Genomic DNA, 21,489 nt, shown 5'->3' with positions numbered 1-21,489 from the left:
CGATTTTTACACACCGAACCAGGTACCCAATTGAGGCTGAGTCTACCTAGGGGAGGCCCAGAGGACCTGTTCAGAAAAATCGTCGCTGGTGTTGGCCGCGAGCGGGTAACGAACTCGCGTCGTCGGGTTTCTCAGCGCAGCGCCCCGACCACTGTGTGGTGCCACAGCGACGGGGCCGCTCTGCCGAGCCAGGGAGCCGCCCGGCTTCCCCCACCGCACTGCCCCCAATCACCCGCCCCACATAAGCACACACCCGCACGCATCCCCCCCCCCCCCCCCCCCCCCCCCCCCCCATAGAGCTGGAAGGGAAGGTTACCTGATCGACCGGTTTTTATCCGAGAGACCCTTATCGGGATTAATTCTCACGGTTTCCGGCGATCAGGGAATTGGATGACCTCCCCCGTGCTACGTGGTACCGCGGCGCTGCTGCCGGCCTTAATATGGTGTGGTCGCGGCGTGGGGCATTCGGCCACCGCGGTTGAGGCGCATTTCCCCCCACACACACCCCCACGAGTCGACGGGGCAAGCAGGGGAGGCACGGGACAGCATGAATAGCGGGGTCACAGGGGCTGTTGCGCATAGTCATGGAGGGTTGGGATAATTGCGCTTGAGCGCGCAAGCCCCATTGGTAGGAAGGGTAAGGGAGTAATTAGGATTTACGCCTTGCACGCAGCACACTGATTAGCATATCAACAGCGCCTGGGGACTGCCGTGCGCGGGCTTGGGGTGCACGAGCCCATTGTTCAGCGCAGCATCCCCTTTGGGAGGTAGGGAGGATAAATAGAGGAGCGCAGAGGGGAAATCGCTCTCTTACTCCAGCGCCAGGCGACCAGACGCAGCTCGGGCCACCGACCCGGACGTCCGTGCGACGCACCGAGGCACGCGGTTAACACAAGGATCAGCGGACCGCCGTGGACACTTAACAGTGAGTAAGAAGGGGAATTAGAATCATAGCCGATAAATAGGGAATAGGTACAGGTTTAGTGGAATAGGCCAGCCTCGTCGACTCACTGATTCAACATCAATTCGCAGGTGGCATATAATAAATCATTAATAGCGAAGCGTGGTCTCGCGTGATCTTGTCGTGCAGTGTGAGCGTGTGGGTGCGCTGTGTGCACAGTGGTTCGCCACGTGAGTGAGCGCTGCGCGGAGCTGAGCGCGCGGGTTGCGTGTGGGAACGCGTGTGGTACTGTGTGTGCGTAAGCTCGCGGCGTGCGTAATAGGCGTACCCCAGGTGCGCGATCATAACGCAAGCGGCCAGCAGACGGCGAGCGCTGCGCAGAGCGGCGCAAGAGTGGGTGTCGCGTGTGTTCACTCCGTGTGTGATACAGGTGCGCGATCATAACTTGCGTAGTTGGTGTGGAGTTGGAGTGCACGGAGCGGCGTGTGTGTGTGTGCATACGTTCGTTACATGTCGGACACGGATGCGCATTGGTAACGTGCCGCACAGGGCTATACTGCGAGCACGGCGTTTGATTGACGATGATGTGCGCACGTATGCTCGCAGCGTGGGAGCGCGGCGCGAGGCTGTAACCGTGGTGGCGTCGCATTCGAATGCCGGCAAAACCGTAGCGAGTAATAGGGAGGTGGGGTAACTTAAACGGAATAGGGGATGCTGGCGGGAGGGACCCCGGGGGCCAACGGCCCCCACAACTGCACGAACGCTCCCAACGCGTGCAGACACACGCACTGCTCACACACACGCACACACACACACTCGTACACGCACACACACGCGTACACGCACACACACACACGCACTGCTCACACACACGCGTACACGCACACACACGCGCACACGCACACACGCGTACACACACACGCACACACACACGCGTACACGCACACACACGCGTACACGCACACACACGCGCACACACACACACGCGTACACGCACACACGCGTACATGCACACACACACACGCGTACACGCACACACGCGTACATGCACACACACACACGCACACACATACACACGTACACGCACCACACACACACGCGCACACACACACACGTACATGAACACACACGCAAACGTGTGCACGAGCAAAATACCAAGGGGACTGGAATGCGCCGTCTCTGCGGTGGTACGCTCCACACATTTGGTATTCCTTTGAAAAAAAAATCCCTAAAAAAAATCATCCCCTTTAAGAACTCCAATTCTTTCACATGTTGTCAAGATTCACACAAATACCCTTTATTCTCATGACAAACGGCAGAATAAATAAGACGTTGTGTGCGCGTGCATTGCAGAATATTTTGGGGTCTTATTTTTTTTAATAACATAGTGCACCCAAGTAGCCTCCCCCCTCCTCCTCCTCCACACTCGTCGTGAGCAATACGTCTAAAAAAGAAAAAAACCCTAAAAATAAGACAAATAGAAACAGTACTCAGCCCTTGTCATATTTTTTTTTCAAGTTTCAAGTAGCAAAACAATTGGAACTAACGGCGCCCTTCACCGTCGATTGCTGAGGAGCACAACGATTTGCACGATAATAAAATTTAAAGTGGCAGTTTTAAAAAAAAACTAAAATTAAGTTTGACTCGACCTCGACTAGAAAAACAGGTGAAATGGTCATTAACTCCCCCCCCCCCAGCCCGCGCTTGGTTAAAATCCAAATCGCCGCTCTTCCTTCAATCGTTAAACACGAACACATCTCGCTCGAGGCTCGTACTTTATAGATATAATAATAATGTGTTTTAAATCGCCACACTCTTAGAAAGCACACGTGATAGCAAGCTTCGGTCTTTCTCGCTTGCCAAAAGAGACGATGCCGTCAAATGGGCTCCTCTCACTCGGGCTATAAATCGGAATACGAATTATCGAAACGATTTAAAGCACAGAGAGAGAGAGAGAGCTAAATGAATGTCATCACTTAGCGATGCTTCTTGACTCCGCTAGAGCGACCCTCCGCCCGCCCCCCGCCTCTTACAAATAACGTTTTTAGAGTCCCGACACAAACCGTGCTTGGCCTCAACCGCATGGCTCGCCAGCATCAAAGTAGCGGAATGGGCAGCACGTCCATGCAACCAGGGGGGTGGGGGGGGGGGAGAAGGGAGCGAACGACAGAGGTCGCAAACGGGTTTTGATTCCTTACCCGTACCCGGCGGCACCAGGGTTGCAAATGGGTACCCGTATCTGTACCCGGCCGTACCCGTACCCTACCCGTACCCGGCCCGGTGTGGGTAGGGTACGGGTATCGGGTACCTGATTGCGACCTCTGGGATGAAGCCATGTTGCAGGTGCGGGTGGGTTGATTCAACTAACTTGAATTGTGAGAAGAGACAAGACGTTGGGAAATGAGTGACAAACAGTTGCTCACCAGTGACTCAAGGCCTACCCGTACCCGGCCGCACCAGGGTCGCAAATGGGTACCTGTACCCGGTCGGGTACGGGTAGCCGGGTATCAGGTAGGGTACGGGTATCGGGTACCCGGTTGCGACCTCTGGCGAGCGAGCGAGAGGCACGGATTTGGGGGGGGGTGTCGATTCCAAAGCGCACGTGGTCCGTCTGCCACGGGGAGCCGAGCGTGAAACGCGGAGGCGCCAATTTCGTTTCGGTTCGAGCGCGCGGTGGTGGACGGGGACTTTACGCGACCACCCAAAATGTTGTTCGGCAGCAGAGGACACTTGGGTCGGATCGGGGGAAATAATAAATGCGTCGTTCGTTAGACACACGCGTCGCCACCCGACGCACAGCCAATTGGTAAGGTTCGTCACATGAAACTAAACATGCCGAACTAATAGGCACGTGTTGTTAACGTGAACCTTGCCAATTGGCTGTGCCAGGTGGTGGCGGGTTTAACGACGCATTTCTATTTTTATACGCTGATCTAACTCGAAAGCCTCTATTGCGGACAATTTCGTTTCGTTTAAAATTTGTATACTAATTGTTTAACAATTCGAAGCTCGCTCTTCCCATCCCCATCCCTCCTTATGTTTTTGTTTTCGCCGTCCGCTTGTAAGCGAGAACGCTCCGCCGTGTTGGCGAGCATCGAAGGCACAGCCTCACGCGCGCGCAGGAAACCGCGCGAACGCGACGCGAAACGCAATTTGACGCACGCGGATCGCGTCTCGCGTCGGCGATGATCTCTCCCTCGTTTTTTTTTTTGGTTTTTTTGTTTTTTGTTAAAAAATAAAATAAGTCGTATAATAATTAAAAAACAAAAAAACCAACTAATTCAAGTTTTCCCCCCCCCCCCCCACCTCCCACCCACAGCCGCCTCCACCCGCCTCCCTCCTCCAACTTGACGAAGAAGATGCAGCAGCTGTGGCTGGCGCTAACAGGTCGCGCGCGGCAGGCAGGCAGGCAGGAAGACAGGCAGGCGAGCAGGCCGGAAGAGGGCGAATGGAGCAAGGGAGTTCATTGTATTGTCGATCCGACCCGGGTGGTTCCATCTCCCAGCGCGAACCTCCTCTTCCTCCTGCTCCTTATTCTTCCTTCCTTCGTCACGCTCCGCCCGCCCCAATCGAAATTGTCCATTTTCAAGGAGACACATCGGTCGGACGTCGGTGGCCGATCGGCGTTCTCCGACGTCGGGAAGCCGACGGCCTCCTCCGTGCGGCACGGCCACCGCCACCCGTGCCCGCCAGCCCAGCCCCTCCCAGCCCAGCCCAGCCCAGCCCCCCACCCCCTCGACCTCCTCTCCGCGCGACTCCACGGGAAGCCGCTTGCCCACACGGTGGGCCGAAAAACAGCGGAGGACGTTCTTAGGATTTCTGCTATTTTTATTTACTTATTTACGTTTTTTTTGTTGTTGTTGTTTTTTTGTGTTTTCCCGAAGGAACATTTTTTTTGTTTTACTTCAACGTATTTTGTGTTTTTTTTGTTTGTTTACGGCGTGCTGGGCAGAGTCATGAGTGGCCGGTGCGTAACGTCATCCGCTACGCCCTCGGAACGCTTTCCTTGGGAGTCGTCGCGATGCTGCTGCGGCTGCTGGTGAGGAGTAACGAGGCGCGCCGCAGCAGAGTCCTTCCGCGACCACACGTAGTGCGCCGTGAGAGGGCTCGTCAGGAAGTCCTGCCGGGTGACACGCGGACGTTACGCGCGGTAACAACACAGGTGGCGTAAAACTGCGCGGCGCACAAGTTCAACCGCGAGCTGTTTTTATCTGAGTCGGTGGAGGCCCACTCGACGCTCACCGCTGGCGGCTCTAGAGAGCAACCCCCCCCGCGCCCACCCGCCGCAGAGGGGTGGACTTTGGTCTACTCTTCCACGCTGGCCGCAGGAGGTGCGGAGTAATCACGTTTTGCCCGCAACCGCACGAGACCTTGCCGATCGTTGACTCACCCCGATGTTACTTTACACTGCTGAATGGACAATTCTCGCACCGAAAAATGGAATTTAAACTTTTTTTAAAATCCTTTATATTAAGCTCACTTGCTTGCTTGCTTGCGCGCTTACGACCGTGCAAATCTTTCGGTCGTTTTTTAACCCACTTCCCGTGATCCAATCGAGCTGACATTTTGCACACAGACTCGTTGTGCGTGACAATTTATTTTCGTGAAACATTTTTCCGTAACTTTACACTTTTTAGGAGAAAAAATATTATATTTAATTACCAATTGCTTAATGGTGGCAGGCAATCATCTGACCCATAGGTGGCAGCCATCTCAAGCCAGAGGACGAGAGGACTCTAGCCGCCACGCATATACAGGATTTATAGTGAAAAACTTTGTTTTTACGGGTTAATTTTTTTAATGTTGGGTTGAAAATTTTTGACGGGTAACGTGAAACATTTGATGATGATGGCAATGCTACGAAAACAATATTTTCACATTTCAAATTTAAGTAAGGAAACAAATAGCTGTGGCCAAAGATGGCCGTCATATGGCCTCTAGCGCTGCAGTGGACTTGTTTAAGTCAAATTATAAGAAACAAAACCCTTTGGTTCTTTCGGTAAAGTCACGTAGATAGAAAATTAATAGATCACGATGTCTTCTTAGGTTTTTTCGGTAAAGTCAGGTGGGTAAAAAATTAAAATTAATAAAAGTAAAATAAAAATAAAATAAAAATCACGACGTTTCGAAGGCAACACAAGCTTCCGTCTTCAGGTGGAACCGTCACAGCACGATAGCTGTATCACTTGATACAGCTGTCACTTGATACAGCTATCGTGCTGTGACTGTTCCACCTGAAGACGGAAGCTTGTGTTGCCTCCGAAACGTCGTGATTTTTATTTTATTTTACTTTTATTATTTTTTTTTTACCTACGTGACTTTACCGAAAAAACCTAAAAATATGAATCCTTGCAGTCACGAAAGCTTCAAATCTAGATCACGACGTCTTTCTCTCTCACCTGAAGACGGTCGCTTGTGTTGCGATCAAAACGTCGTGAACTATTAATTTTCTACCCCACGTGACTTTACCGAAAGAACCAAAGAGCGTGGATTCCTGCAGTCACGAAAGCAGCTTCAAATCAAGATTGATAAGAAATAAATTCGATGACTCGTCTGCGTGCAGCTGGGACTGACGGAGCAAAGGTGAGCACCCGCCTTTTGCCGGACAAGTCTTCAGTTTCCCATTCCACACAGAATATCTGCCTCATCGGACGATCTCGTTCGTCTTAGTACGCATGTTGAGCTTCTTCCCCATCGTACGTAGCCAAATCGTAGGTGCTCACCAACAAGCACTTGCCCCAACAGACCGTTAAGGCTATACAGGGGGATCTTTACCTTTGTCTGTTTGCTTACTTGTGAGTGTGGGCGCTTGACGGGCATTAGCATCCTGCTAAGATCCTGAAACTCAACATGACGTTAATTTCTGCCCATTCACACCGGTTACACCTGAACCTCACCTCTCAGGTCAATTCAGCACAATTGCCAAGTCCCTGGTGCCGTGGGCGAGCATCAGACGTTGGGTGGGGCCAGGGAAGGTTTTGGTGATACGATTCTATGCCGTGTTGGAGGACCTCGTTGGTTCCCGAAGATCAGCTCGCAAACTACCCGATCACCTCGCTGCCGGCCTTCACAGGGGCGCTCGCCAGCAAGCACTTGTCCCCAATAGACGTGAAGGCTATCCGGGTGGGGAAGGGGGGTATGTTTATCTTTGCCTGTGCGTGCGTGTTCCTCACCGCGTGCGATGCTCGCGCGTGCACGTCGCGCTCGTGCTTGGCGGAGCGCGTGGGCCGCGCGCAGTATTGCTCCAGCTGCATCAGCGAGCAGGAGCGGAAGCAGCACTCCTCCACGATGCCGCCCGCGCGCCGGCCCAGCCCGCCCCGGTGCCCGCTCGGTCGCACTGCACCGAGAGAGACAGAGACAGAGATGGTGTCACCCCCACCCCGTGCGCACGGACAACAATCAACAACAACAACAACAACCACCGGACCATTCGCCGCTAAGTGGCGGTGACATCACCATGGCGCCTGTGCGCGTTGAGGCCGCGTGACGTGTCGAACGAACCGCTGGCAGGAGGTCACGGGGCAGCAGAACCCAGGCGCCACGGGTCGACTGACTGACTGAGGTGGACAGGCCGATGCACCACCTGTGGCCCCCAATATGCCAACTTGCTGTGTTTTATCCCCCCCGACGCTCCACTCGTTGTTGTGAGCGTCATTCCTCTGCCCTCCGTTGTTGCTGGAGGGCGACTGCTTCCAACTGCCCAGTAGCGTCCTTCACGAGCCTCCTCCACAGAGGCCGATCTTGACACCGCTGGTACCAGTCATCGGCAAGTCCACTCAGCTCCACATCCTCCCGTACCACGTCACTCCATCTCTTCTCTAGCCCGTCCCGCGCCCGTTCAGCCCCCTCTATCCAGCCGAACAAAAGCTGTTTAGGCATGCGGTGGCTGGGCATGCGGGCTACATGACCCAGCCAATGCAGCCTTGCCTGCCGGAGGAGCTCACCGATGGGACTGTGTCCAGATCTTTCACGTAATTGTGAGCTCCTCACACAAATCCACCCAGGTTAAACCCAGGATGGATGGTAGGCACGAACACACACGCACGAGATCGTTCACGGAGCACGGCCCGATTTCATGCGCAGCCTCTCGTATTGTATGCCGAACTTCTTTCGCACCGTACACTAGCCAACCGTGCTAATCCGAGGTACGGGGGTAAGGACAACAATACTAAACACGTGCGAGCCGGAGGGAGGAAGGGGTCGAGAACGCAGAAGAAGGAAATGAATAAACGCGTGTAATATGAACACGTGGAAGAACATGCGCTTCACAAACAGTTGCAAGTTAATTCTAGATTTGAAGCTTTCGTGACTGCAAGGATTCATATTCTTAGGTTTTTTTCGGTAAAGTCACGTAGGTAAAAAATTTTAATTAATAAAAGTAAAATACCTTTACATCATTCGCACCTAGTTGACACAACAAAGGCCCATTCCTAACAGCGTGCTTCAGCCGCACCGAAACTCACAAAAATAATATTCAGGGCCTACTTTGGCTCCTCCCACCCTCAACCAGTATAAATATAAATACTGTGTTCTTGGAATTCCTCTCACTTGATACAGCTATCGTGCTGTGACGGTTCCACCTGAAGGCGGAAGCTTGTGTTGCCTCTGAAACGTCGTGATTTTTATTTTATTTTTATTTTACGTTTATTAATTTAAATCTTTTACCTACGTGACTTTACCGACAAAACCTAAGAATATAGTTGCAAGTTAGCAGCAGCAGCAGCATGTAGAGCAGCGTTCTTCATGGCAAGGCCTCGCTGTACCACTGGTGGCCCAACTGGTGGCCTTTAGTGTGGGCCCTGATGTGCGGCCACCCCGACAAGACACAAAGAGTGACAACACCCCCCCCCCCCCCCATCATCATCGTCGGCCTGCTGTCAAACCCCCAACAATGGTTTCAAATGTGTGGCTGCCCTCACACTGATGATGTGTTATCGGCGAAAGTGGTACCCTCTCCTCTGAAAATGAGTGAAGAACACTGCACTACGCTATGCACTACACTATACACTACGCTACACACTACACTACACACTACACTACACACTACACTACGCTACACACTACACTATACACTACGCTACACACTGCACTACACACTACACTATACACTACGCTACACACTACACTACGCTACACACTACACTGTGCACTACGCTACACACTACACTATACACTACACTATACACTACGCTACACACTACACTATACACTACACTATACACTACACTATACACTACTATACACTACACTATACACTACACTATACACTACGCTACACACTACACTATACACTACACTATACACTACACACTACACTATGCTCCACACTACACACTACACTATACACTACACTATACACTACACTATACACTACACTACACACTACACTATGCTACACACTACACTGTGCACTACGCTGCACACTACACACTACACTACACACTACACTGTGCACTATACACTACACTATACACTACACTACACACTACACTACACACTACACTATACACTACACTACGCACTACAATATACACCACACTATATACGACACTGAGTGTGTGTCGGCCCCTCACTCACACTGATGGTGTCTTATCGTCGGCAATAGTGGCACCCCCCCCCACCCCCCACCCCCCCTGACAATGAGTGAAGAACACTGGGGGGGCAGGCGGGCGGACGGCATTCGCACGCGGGCACGGACACACGTGGCACTCCTGGTCCTGTGTGCACGTGACGTTGCGCCCGAGGGCTTAATGAATAACCACATAGACCCGTCGCGTATGCGCCGATGCACTGAAGTCTACTCTGTTTGTCCTTTCGTTGTCGTAATATTGATTTAACCCAGCCGCGCGGCCCGAAACCCCCTGCGTTTTGTTCGTCCCCCCTCCCGTTCACCTCATCATCCTCCTCATCATCCTCCACAGAGCCCCAGCGTAGCCAAATCTTTTTTTTGTGCATGGTCAGCGAAAGAGACGGCTCACCGTCATGCCTGGCACTAACCACCCACACCACCACCGACCCTCCCTCCCTCCCACTGCTGTACCCGTCTGTTCACAGCCCGTTTTATGAATTCACTGCTGGATGACACCCCCCCCCCACCCCGATACTTGCTGTGTGGGTCACGGCGGGTCATGCGAGCACACTTTTCCCCAGTAAACATGGAAATGTTGGGCCAAACATTGCCACGCGGTTGGAACCACTGGATGAACCTTGGGACAACCTTGGCACAAGCTCTCCACGTTTTACTGGGTTGTCAAAAACTTTTATTTTTATTTTACCAGGTAAGGCGCACTGAGATAAATGGCTCTTTTTTTTTAGAAGCGACCTGGCCGCAAATGATAGTCCATCACGTGGAGATTTATAGCAAAAACCGGAGGACCCGGAGAAAAATCTACACCACCACGGGGAGAGAGACATTCAAACTCCAAATATACAGCAGGCATCAGTATCGGGATCAAACCCACGAACTCCTGGGAACCGGGCGAGGTAGTTAACATCTCCTAGCCACCGTGGTGGCACCCAAAATTGTTAAAGATAATAACGGCACATCAGTAATCCTTCACTGAAACAGAGACACCGTCTCTCATTGAGGCAGCTCTGAAATACAAATTAGACGCAATTGATTGATCACACTTGCTGGACTCTAACCACTGTCATAATTTTATTTTGTCAAGAGCCCACCACATCGACTACAAATGTAAATAATTATGACTATAATATGCCACACTGTAGAGTTCTTGGGCGGTTAAGAACATTGATTTGAGTGTGTGCAATATCTTCCATGCTTTCATGTGCCACGGTTCTTTTTGCGCTGATTTTTTATTTGCTGCGTTGCTGCATTTTCTATCTTATTTGCTGAGATTTTTTTGTCATTTTGGTGACCCCCCGTCCCACTGCTCCAGTTCAACAAAATAAACTCTGAAATGTAAACGAGTAGAGAATGTGGAGGCCATCATCCAGCAGTGGATCGACCATCGGGGCCGTGCGCGTGCATTTTTGTTCGTTTTTCGCATTGATAAAAATAGCGATTGCAGACCACAACACACACACACGAAAAAAATTATAGTCAACATTCCAAAAGGAGCAGAACACTCTAAAACCACGTTCATTGTCCGGAGAATGAAAACAAATGGTTTTGTGGCCACTTGGCACAGACGCGGGTCATGTTACAGCCCGTTGATAATGAACGAACATGATCACGCAACGAACTTTTGTTGTATCAACAATAGATTACTTAATATGAATAAAAAAAACACGAATAAACGCATAAGTAAAAAAAAATGGAGAGAGAGAAGCAAAAAAAAAGAGATAAACCCACGAAACATTTTTTTTTTATCAGAAAACAAACAAACAAAAAAAAGGTTTGTGCACTAGATAAAGTGAGATATTGAGATTTGCCGAGTCAGCCAGTAGTGTGTGAGCTGTTGCCCAAAAGAAGCCCTGTTTACTGACCGCCTCTCATGCCCCGTGGCAACTTCCACCCTTGGCCCCTTACTCCCCCCCCTCTCTCATCACCGCAGCCTCCGCCTTCTCCTCTTGACCCGACAAACCCCCTCATAGATACACCAGCAAGCCCCCCCACCCACCCACCCACACACCCCCACTTCCCCCCACCTCCCCGACTCACCTCTCAAATCCACTGGTGACCCGGCTAGGTAAACACGGGTGTACGCTCACCAGAATTTTTTTTTAAAAAAGTGACGGATAGGCCTTTCAGGACAGTGCGTAACCGTGCGTGTCTGTGCGTACGTGTCTTTTCCTCAAAGGAGTACCTGGCGCGGTGTGTAAACATCGCCACTGGGGAGACAAAGGCGGCCGGGCGTGGTGCTGGCCACCCACTCCTTCGTGTGCCGTGTCGTTCTTAATACAGTGAGGGAAAAAAGTATTTGATCCCCTGCTGATTGCTGATGTTGTACGTTTGCCCACTGACAAAGAAATGATCAGCCTATAATTTTAATGGTAGGTTTATTTGAACAGTGAGAGACAGAATAACAACAACAAAAATCCAGAAAAACGCATGTCAAAAATTGTATAAATTGATTTGCATTTTAATGAGGAAAATAAGTATTTTCCCTCATTAAAACTTACAAAATCAGCAGAGGATCAAATACTTTTTCTCTCACTGTAGGTGCTGCTCGCTAACAGCACTTGTCCCTACTGTCTGCTAAGGCTATACGGGGGATCTTTATCTGTGCATGTTGTGTGTTTGCGTATTTGTGAGTGTGGGCGCTTGATGAGCATTAGCATCCTGTTAAGATCCTGAAATTGAACATGACGTTAATTTCTGCCCATTCACACCGGTTACACCTGGACCTCTAATTCAGGTCAATTCAGCAGAATTGCTCAGTCAGACGTTGGGTGGGGCCAGGGAAGGTATACTCTTAGTTCTTTCGGTAAAGTCACGTAGGTAAAAAATGAAATTAAAATTAATAAAAATAAAACAATAAGACCACGACGTTTCGGAGGCAACACAAGTCTCCGTCATCAGGTGGGACCGTCACAGCCAGATTTGCTGCATCAAGCCAGAACTATGAATCCTTGCAGTCACGAAAGCTTCAAATCTAGAATTAATAGCCAGGGAAGGTCTCTGGCGAGACAGCGCAAATTCTACGCCGTGTTGGCCGTCAACTACAGAAGAGGAGCTCGCAAAACCCGCTAGAAAATAACCTGCATCGTTACACTGTGCAACGAATTATTTTCTTTAATTCATTATGTTTGTCTTTGTGTGTCGTCGTCATCGTTGTCGTGTGCCACGCCACGTACCCACGTAGAATCCATCCGGGCCGCACACAAACTGCAGCGTGTCCACCAGCTCGGAGCCGCAGAGCGTCTCGGCCGAGCAGCGTTCACTCCACAGCGCGCACAGCGCCAGCGCGAGCCACAGCAGAGCCTGCGAGCGGCACGGAGAGACCATCGGCGATGGGTAAGGGGAGGTTAGTCGGTGGGGGGAGTTGGGGTGGGGGGGAGTTGGGGTGGGGGACTACTACAACCAGAACTTGGGACTCGTGGGGTAAAGACGGGCGCCGAGGAGACGAGGCGTGAAAAGTCAATGCGTGTATTGTCGGAGCGATGTTTGTCTTTTCCAAAAAAATACTTTGAAAAGAAAATACGCATATTGTCTTTGACAACACGCATATTATATTCTTGGTTATTTTGGTAAAGTCACGTAGAAGGGAAAAAAACTATTAAATAATACAAATAAAACAATAAAATTATCACGAAGTTTCGATTGTAACACAAGATATCATCATCAGGTGTGAAACCCACAGCAAGAAAATTTGAAATTTTATTGTTTTCTTTTTATTATTTTATTGTTTTTTCCCTTCTACGTGACTTTTACCGAAAGAACCAAGAATATGAATCACTACAGTCACGAAAGCTTTAAATCTAAATAATACGCATATTGTCAGAGGCATGCTTGTCTTCGAAAAGACAATGAGTGTATTAAATCTTGACTTAAAGCTTTCGTGACTGCAGCAATTCATATTCTTTGGGTCTTTTGGTAATGCCACGTAGATAGAAAAATAATAAAAATAATAAAAAATAATCACAAAATCATGACGTTTCCATCGCAACACAAGCAATCGTCATCAGGTGAGAGCCTCTGAAGCAGGAAAGAATATATATAAGCAGGAAAGAATATATTTCCTTCTTCAGCAAATGCGTGTATTGTCAGAGGATTGTTTGTCTTTGAAAAGACAATGAGTGTATTAATTCTAGATTTGAAGCTTTCGTGACTGCAAGGATTCATACTTTTAGGTTTTTTTCGGTCAAGTCACGTCGGTGAAAAAAATAAAATTTAAAATTACTAAAAGTAATAATAGAAATAAAATAATTTATTATTATTAAAATAAATAAATTTCTACAATAATAGAAATAAAATCATTTATTATTAATAAAATAAAAATGTACTCAAAGTAATAATAGAAATAAAATAATGTATTATTTTATTTTATTTCTATTATTACTTTTAGTAATAAAAAAAAATTCACCTACATGACTTTACAGAAAAAACCTAAGAGAATGCGTGTATTGCCAGAGGCATGTTTGTTTGCACGTTCACCGCGAGTACTGTGTGTGGTTAATGCAGTACTCGGTTCTTTGCAAAATGTATCTATTTGGTGTTTGAACATCATAACGCCTCCTTAATAGAGGGGTTTGGGGGGGTACACCTGTTTCATTGCCAGAAAGGTTAAAACACTTTTATTATTTTTCTTAATACACTCGGCTACCACACCGTATGCCTTGGAACGGATCAACAACTTTAAACAATACCTGCTGCCTTTTTTGTTCAAACACAAAAGTGTTGCTTTGGTATTTGTTTGCTTGCTATTTAAACTGCAATTCTTCACGTGCACGTTTAACGGTGTAGTGGCGATTCGGGTGGCAGATTTGAACCTAAAAGGCGCCACGCACATTCACTGGAAACAAATGAAAACTTGAATTCGAAGAAGACATCAAAAGGTTTATACCATAGGAACCTCATTTGGCAGTAGAAAAAATAAAAATATGATATTTTTTTTTAACCTTTTATCTGAGAACAAAACTGACACCTTTTTTACGAGTCATGTTTGCATAGACCACAATACCTACAGTCGTAATGTAATGCAAACAAAAACATAACTCTGATAATGTATGCTCTGTCCTTGAAGTGTGGACCAATCAACTTCAAGGACAGTGCATACATTATCAGAGTTATGTTTTTTGTTTGCATTACGACCGCAGGTATTGTGGTCAATGCAAACATGACTCCTTGTAAAAAAAAGGTGTCAGTTTTGTTGCCAGATAAAAGGGTAAAAACCCAATTATCACATCAAAAGGTGATTCCTAGACAGCGAAAAGGCGCGATGCCGACCCTTGGGATCGGGGCCCCCTCCCATGATGCTCTCTGGCAGCGTTCTTCGTCGCAAGGCCACGTGGGCCGCTGGCGGCCCACGTGGCATTTAGTGAGGGCCTCTAACGTGCGGCCACCCAGACAATACACGAAGATTGAAAAACACCTCCCCCCAACCCGCACCCACCCCAACAAAACTAAACACGCGCGGGGGTCGAGAACGCAGAAGAAGGAAATGAATAGACGTGTGTAATATTAACACGTGGAGGAAGATGCGCTTCACAAACAGTTGCAAGTTAATTCTAGATTTGAAGCTTTCGTGACTGCAAGGATTCATATTCTTAGGTTTTTTTCGGTAAAGTCACGTAGGTAAAAAATAAAAATTAATAAACGTAAAATACCTTTACATCATTTGCACCTAGTTTACACAACAAATGCCCATTCCTAACAGCTTGTTTCAGCTGCACCGAAACTCACAAAAAATATATTCAGGGCCTACCTTGGCTCCTCCCACCCTCAATCAGTATATATACAAATACTGTGTTCTTGGAATTTATCTCACTTGATACAGCTATCGTGCTGTGACGGTTCCACCTGAAGACGGAAGCTTGTGTTGCCTCCGAAACGTCGTGATTTTTATTTTATTTTTTATTTTACTTTCATTAATTTTATTTTTTTACCTACGTGACTTTACCGAAAAAACCTAAGAATATAGTTGCAAGTTAGCAGCAGCAGCAGCAGCACGTAGAGCAGCGTTCTCCATCGCAAGGCCTCGCCGTACCACTGGTAGCCCAACTGGTGGCCTTTAGTGAGGGCCTCTAACGTGCGGCCACCCCAACAATACACAAAGATTGAAAAACACCTCCCCCCACCTACCCACCCCATCATTGTGCTGCTGTCAAGCCCCCAACGCTTTCAAATACGTAGCGGCAACCTCACCCACACTGATGATGTCTTATCGGTGCCAGTGTGCCCTCCTCCCCACACCCCACCCCCGTCTCTCTTTCTCTCTGCGAGTGAGTGAAGAACACTGCCGGTGTGCGTGCACCTTCCTAATCAGCCGAGTTTCTCCTCGGGTTCACAGCCCCACTCTTCCGCGCGTCTGGCCCGGTCCGCGTGTGTTTGCTAGAAGCAGTCAAAGCAGGCGCATTCTCTTTGGGGCCGTCCATAAATGACGTCACGCGATTTCGGACGATTTTTGACCTCCCCCCCCCCCCCTAATCACACGGCGTCACAAAAAGTCAGACCCCCCCCCTTAAATATGACGTCACAAAGCTCTGCCCCCCCCCCCCCAAAAACATGCTTCAAATCGCTTTAAACTATTGTTATTGTAGTGCGTATTTAATGTGCCGCTGCACTCTGATGTTGTAGGAGAAAACATTTAATTAAAAGTCTACTTAATTAAGTACAACGTGTTGTCTATCTTTATTGAAAGTTGCGCATTTTGATGTGACGTCACATTCCTCAACCCCCCCCCCCCCTTCGTCACACATCGTCACAAATGTCTGACCCCCCCCCCCCCCCTAGGTGCGTGACGTTATTTATGGACGGCCCCTTTGCGCTGGTCGTGGGAAACCGAGTCCTGCTGCGACGAGTTGAAGGCAACAACAATGATCATAATTAAAAAGTGAATATTCGTTGTGATGTCAGAGCGAGTAGCCCGCGCGGTGCATGTATGTGTGCGTTGAGCTTCGTTCGCGTCGTGAGTAGCCAACTCTGCCTCCCGATACATTGCCACCGAGGTGGCGTTGGTGGCTCACATTGGGATCATACGCTTGAGACACAAACACACACACACCCGCCAGGGATAAACGTGCTGCACGCACAGAAGGCAAGGACAACACGTAGGTTGCGTGTCTATGTGTGTGGAGCGCCACCAAGGGCGAGGAGATGTTAACTACCTCGCCTGGTGAACAGGAGGTCGTGGGTTCGATAGCAACCCTGACGCCTGCTGCTGTATATTTGGAGTTTGCGTGTCTCTCTTTCTCTCATCATCATCATGACGGTGGCTAGGAGATCTTAACTACCTCGCCTGGTGTACAGGAGGTCGTGGGTTCCGATCCTGACCCTGACGCATGCTGCGGTATATTTCGAGTTTGCGTGTTCTCCTCTCCCCGTGGATTTTTCTCCTGGTCTTCCGGGTTTCCCCTCCACATTCAGAATCACCATCACGCGTTTGGGGCATTCGGCTGCTATAAATGTCCACGTGGCGAGCAGCCAAACTTCGTTGAGCCATCGTTTGTGATGCCCGGGTCGCTTCTGAAAAAGAGCTACACAGCTCACATTTTGACTTAAAACTCTCGTGACTTACAGGAATTCATATTCTTGGTTCTTTCGGTAAAGTCACGTAGATAGAAAATTAAAAAATACTAAAAACCCACGACGTTTCGCCTCTTTTCTCTCCGCCTGATGACGACCTCTTGTGTTGCGATCGAAACGTCGTGGATTTTTTTAAACTTTTTTTTATTTCCTATCTACGTGACTTTACCGAAAGAACCAAGAATAAGCTACACAGCTCAGTGGGGCCTTAACCTGGTCAAATAAAAATAAAATGTTCATAAGATTCAGTGGGGTTTCGATTTAAAGCTATCGTGACTGCAGGGATTCATCTTCTTGGTTCTTTCGGTAAAGTCACGTAGAAGGGAAACAATAAAATAATAAAAATAAAACATAATAAAATACAATTATTTCCTTTCTACGTGACTTTACCGAAAGAACCAAGAAGATGAATTCAGTCGGGTGTTTGTTTTCTCGCGCGCGCGCGTGTGTTTGTGTGTGGGGCGGTTGGTTGTACCTTTGCACAGGAACGCGAGCGTCCAGAGGACAGCGTCCTCGACAAGTAAACATATCCTGCCAAACCTCGCGAGCAAAGAAAGGGGCAGGAGACGCAGAGGCAACACTCCCGCAGGACCAACCCCCCCCCCCCCCCCAATAACCTACGCTGCAGTGAGAACTGCATAACGCGTCTGTCCAATGGTCGCAGTCGAATTCGTACTAAGTGGTTATTTAGAGATTTAAATCGTGAACAAATATATGTACTGGCAGCAACGTATGCTTAAGCTGTAAAGCAAATAATCCCAACGCTATACACACAGACGCGCACCCACACAGACACACACACACACAAAGACAAAGATCCCCCATATAACCTTGGGCAGACTGTAGGGGCAAGTGCTGTTAGCGAGCACCTATGAAGGCCGCAACGGTACACGAGGGGGTGGATGGCCAGCACCACGCCCGACCGCCTTTGTCTCCCTAGTGGCGATGTTTACACACCGCACCAGGTACTCATTTGAGGCTGAGTCGACCTAGAGGAGGCCCAGGACCGGTTCAGATAATCGTCACTGGTGTTGGCCGTGAGCGGGAATCGAACCCGGGTCGCCAGGTTCATAGCGCAGCGCGCTAACCGCTGCACTACCGCTCCCCAAACAGACCCACGCAGACACACACAGACACACACACACAGACACACACACACACTAGTGTGTGCACGCAAAGAAGTCGGCTTAGCTGCATACACACAAACAAGCAAGCCAATGAACATCCCAACGTTTCACCCAGAAGATATTGACAATCGTCCTATCGGCAACCCGTCACAGAGAACATTTCCTTTCGGAACACTCGGCGAGTAGTGAAGCAATTTATGCCAGAAGATAAACTTTAAAAAAAAACGTATTTTTTAAAATATTTTACCAGCTGAGACCAACTGAGTTATCAAGCTTTTTTTTCAGAAGCGACCTGCCCACAAATGATAGCTCAACGAAGTGGCTTATCGTGCCTGTACGTATGCTGAACTTCTCTCGCACCGTACGTAGCCAACCGTGCTAATCGGAGCAGTTCTAGAGAAATGAGTTGACAATCCAGACGACGATTTCAAAGTGCACGCAGGTCCAACGGCTTCCTAATGTCGGAAGGAAGAGCGGCGCTCCAGACGGCCGCAGAAGCACGTCCAAAGGCACGCGGTGCGGTGACCGCCGTCTTTGTCCGATGGCTTAGCCAAAAGCTGCAAGGATGTTGGGCCTGATGGTGGGTTTTACGCTCCTTGAGATTATTGCAAGGACGTTGGTGCCTCACCCTCAGCTGGACCAAAGCAGAATACTGCGCGAAAGAAGTTCAACATACATACGTACATGCCCCTCGATATTTTTTGAGTTAATAGAGAAACACCATTTGTCTCCCCCAGTGTATAGGTTACACGGTGGTCCCTGACAATGAACGATTTCCTGCATTTGGGCAGGCGGTGTTTGTATGTGTGTGTGCCCGTGGCCGGATCTGGATTGGTGACCGGTGGTTTAATTTAGCTGTGCAATGCTTTGTACGTCTGGAATCTACCTGGCCTGCCCTTCATTATCAAGTATTTCTCCTGTTTCCTTCCTTACATAGAGGGGTAGATGTGAGACGTCACTTGTGAGCCCTTCACGCGCGAAGGGGAGAAATTAACGAATGGAAGGAAACAGGAGGAGGATTTCTCCACAAATCTGGCTGTCCGGCTGATGATGCTGGTTGTAATAACTGGCGAAAAGTCCTACTCAGATCGTAAACGTCGTGGATGTCCTCTCCAACACACCGGTGTGCTGTACGAGCGACGAATTGGCCACGTTCCGTTGACGTGACACAAAACTCTAGATTTGAAGCTTTCGTGACTGCAAGGATTCATATTCTTAGGTTTTTTCGGTAAAGTCACATAGGTAAAACATAATTTTTTTTAATGTCTTACCTACGTGACTTTACCGAAAAAAAACCTAAGAATATGTGACACAAAACCTCACTAATTGGCCGTGTCGGGTGGTGGCGGGTTTAACGACACATTTGCATATTTACGCGATCTAACACCAAAAAAACCCCCTCTATCATGGCTATCAAGCCTTACTTTCTCTATGCTTTGCAAAATATGTTCCACCACTCCAGACCCCCCCCCCCACCCACTGCACGATGCACAAGCACCTGCTGTTCGCGTGAACATTTTTGGCAAACTCGCTAGAGATCTAACTTGGACTCGTCCACGTTGGATTGCGTGAAAACAATCGGACAAATACTTCTCCTTCAAACATTTGGACAGCGTTGCCCATCAGCGTGGTGGCGGTGGTGGTGGCGGCGGTGGTGGTGGTGGTGGTGGCGGTGGTGGTGGCGGCGGTGGTGGTGGTGCTGGTGGTGGCGGTGGTGGTGGTGGTGGTGGTGGCGGTGGTGGTGGCGGTGGCGGTGGCGGTGGTGGTGGTGGTGGTGGCGGCGGCGATGGTGGTGGTGGTGGCGGTGGTGATGGTTGTGGTGATGGTGGTGGTGGGGGCCTTTCTCTGGCATGCCCCAGATGCTGTTGGCCCAGTTTGAGAGCGCACCGCACACCCACCAACCGCGCACGATGTCCAATCAGCTTTCTTTTATTTGGCTAGATAAGTGCTAAACAAACACAGCGGCAGGTTAAATAAGACGGGGGGGGGGGGGGTGGGCGGGGGGGGGGGGAGGCTGATTTCATGACGGAAGACCTTGAACTGAGTGGACTTTTTTATTCTTAGGTTTTTTCGGTTAAGTCACGTAAGTAAAACATCAAAATACTTACGTGACTTAACCGAAAAAAAACCTAAGAATATGAATCTTTGCAGTCACGAAAGCTTCAAATCTAGAATGAGTGGACTTTTGTCGATGGCCGACTCCAGCAATTGTCAGGATCGGTGTCCCTAGCGTGGGGAGGAGGAGGAGGAGGAGGCTCACGTTGTGGCTGGGTAGCCGGCTGCTGGCAGGAACGGCTTGAAGCAAGACAGGTTGGCACGCCGGATCTGCCAGTGACGCCAGTCCGTTAACCCTGACGGCTTGTGAGGGTCTGTTTATCACGGAGGCTCTCGCGGGCACATGTTGTCCGTAATAGAGGCGTGTTTCGTAATTACTGGCGAAACGTCGTTACTCACATTGTAAATGTTGTGGGTTTCACTGTGCTGTACTGGTAACGAATTGGCACGTTTTGATCACGTGACAAGCCTCACTAATTGTCTGTGTCGGGTGGTGGCGGGGTTTAACGTTCGCATTTATATTCACGCGATGAAACCCAAAAACTTTCATTACGAACCGAGGGTCTTCTAACCCACGACCTTCCACGGGGGGAGGGAGGGGGGGGTGGCATTGCTACCCTCTCGTGGCCTCGAAGTGCACCTAGCCTGGCACGAGCATCGCGATGTTGCTGCCACCAAGTGTGCGTATTGTGTGCGAAAAGCGCGAATGCATTTGATGCGGTCGCTGTCTCCGCACGCAACGCTGTTGGACGCTCTTCGGGCCACGTGACGCGCCGTCGAACGCGCCGTGCGTCAGGGTGAAGCTACCTCCCGCGCGCGCGTTGCGCGTTGGTTTTGGTGCACGGCCAGGGGACACGGAGAGATTCCACGTTTCCCCCAGGAGGGAAACCAAACAAGGGGAGGAGGAGAAGACGAAGATGAAGAAGTTGAAGAATAAGATGAATAAGAAGCGGGCACCGCTACCAGTGAGCATCGCCCAATCATCTCCCAGCGATACTGCCGCTCCGCCTAGACTCTCTTTTATTAAATCCTTTATATTAAGTTCACTTGCTTGCACGCTTACGACCGTGCACATCTTTCGGTCGTTTTTTAACCCACTTCCCGTGATCCAATCGAGCTGACATTTTGCACACAGACTCGTTGTGCGTGACAATTTATTTTCGTGAAAAAAAATTTCCATAACTTTACACTTTGTAGGAATTTTTTGTTATATTTAATTACCAATTGCTTAATGGTGGCAGGCAATCATCTGACCC

At 49.3% G+C, this 21,489-nt stretch overlaps 1 protein-coding gene across 2 annotated transcripts in view; it reads right to left on the bottom strand.

The window, feature by feature from the left end:
• Positions 1–2,173: 2,173 nt before the first annotated feature.
• LOC133342745 (insulin-like growth factor I) overlaps positions 2,174–21,489 on the bottom strand; it is a 45,089-nt gene continuing 25,773 nt past the window's right edge. For both annotated transcript variants that reach the window (XM_061552104.1, XM_061552106.1), the window contains exons 2-4: positions 12,662–12,788; positions 7,075–7,238; positions 2,174–5,021 (exon numbers count right to left, since the gene is read on the bottom strand). In XM_061552104.1, the coding sequence (XP_061408088.1) occupies positions 4,836–5,021; positions 7,075–7,238; positions 12,662–12,788 (477 nt within the window). In that variant the 3' untranslated portion in view covers positions 2,174–4,835. The remainder of the gene's footprint in view (positions 5,022–7,074; positions 7,239–12,661; positions 12,789–21,489) is intronic.

This window comes from Lethenteron reissneri, chromosome 2, assembly GCF_015708825.2.
Source record: "Lethenteron reissneri isolate LAM-NWPU_2019-01 chromosome 2, ASM1570882v1, whole genome shotgun sequence".
NCBI lineage: Eukaryota > Metazoa > Chordata > Hyperoartia > Petromyzontiformes > Petromyzontidae > Lethenteron > Lethenteron reissneri.
The sequence above is the reverse complement of the archived record's forward strand: the minus strand, read 5'-3'. Positions and strand labels throughout refer to the sequence as shown.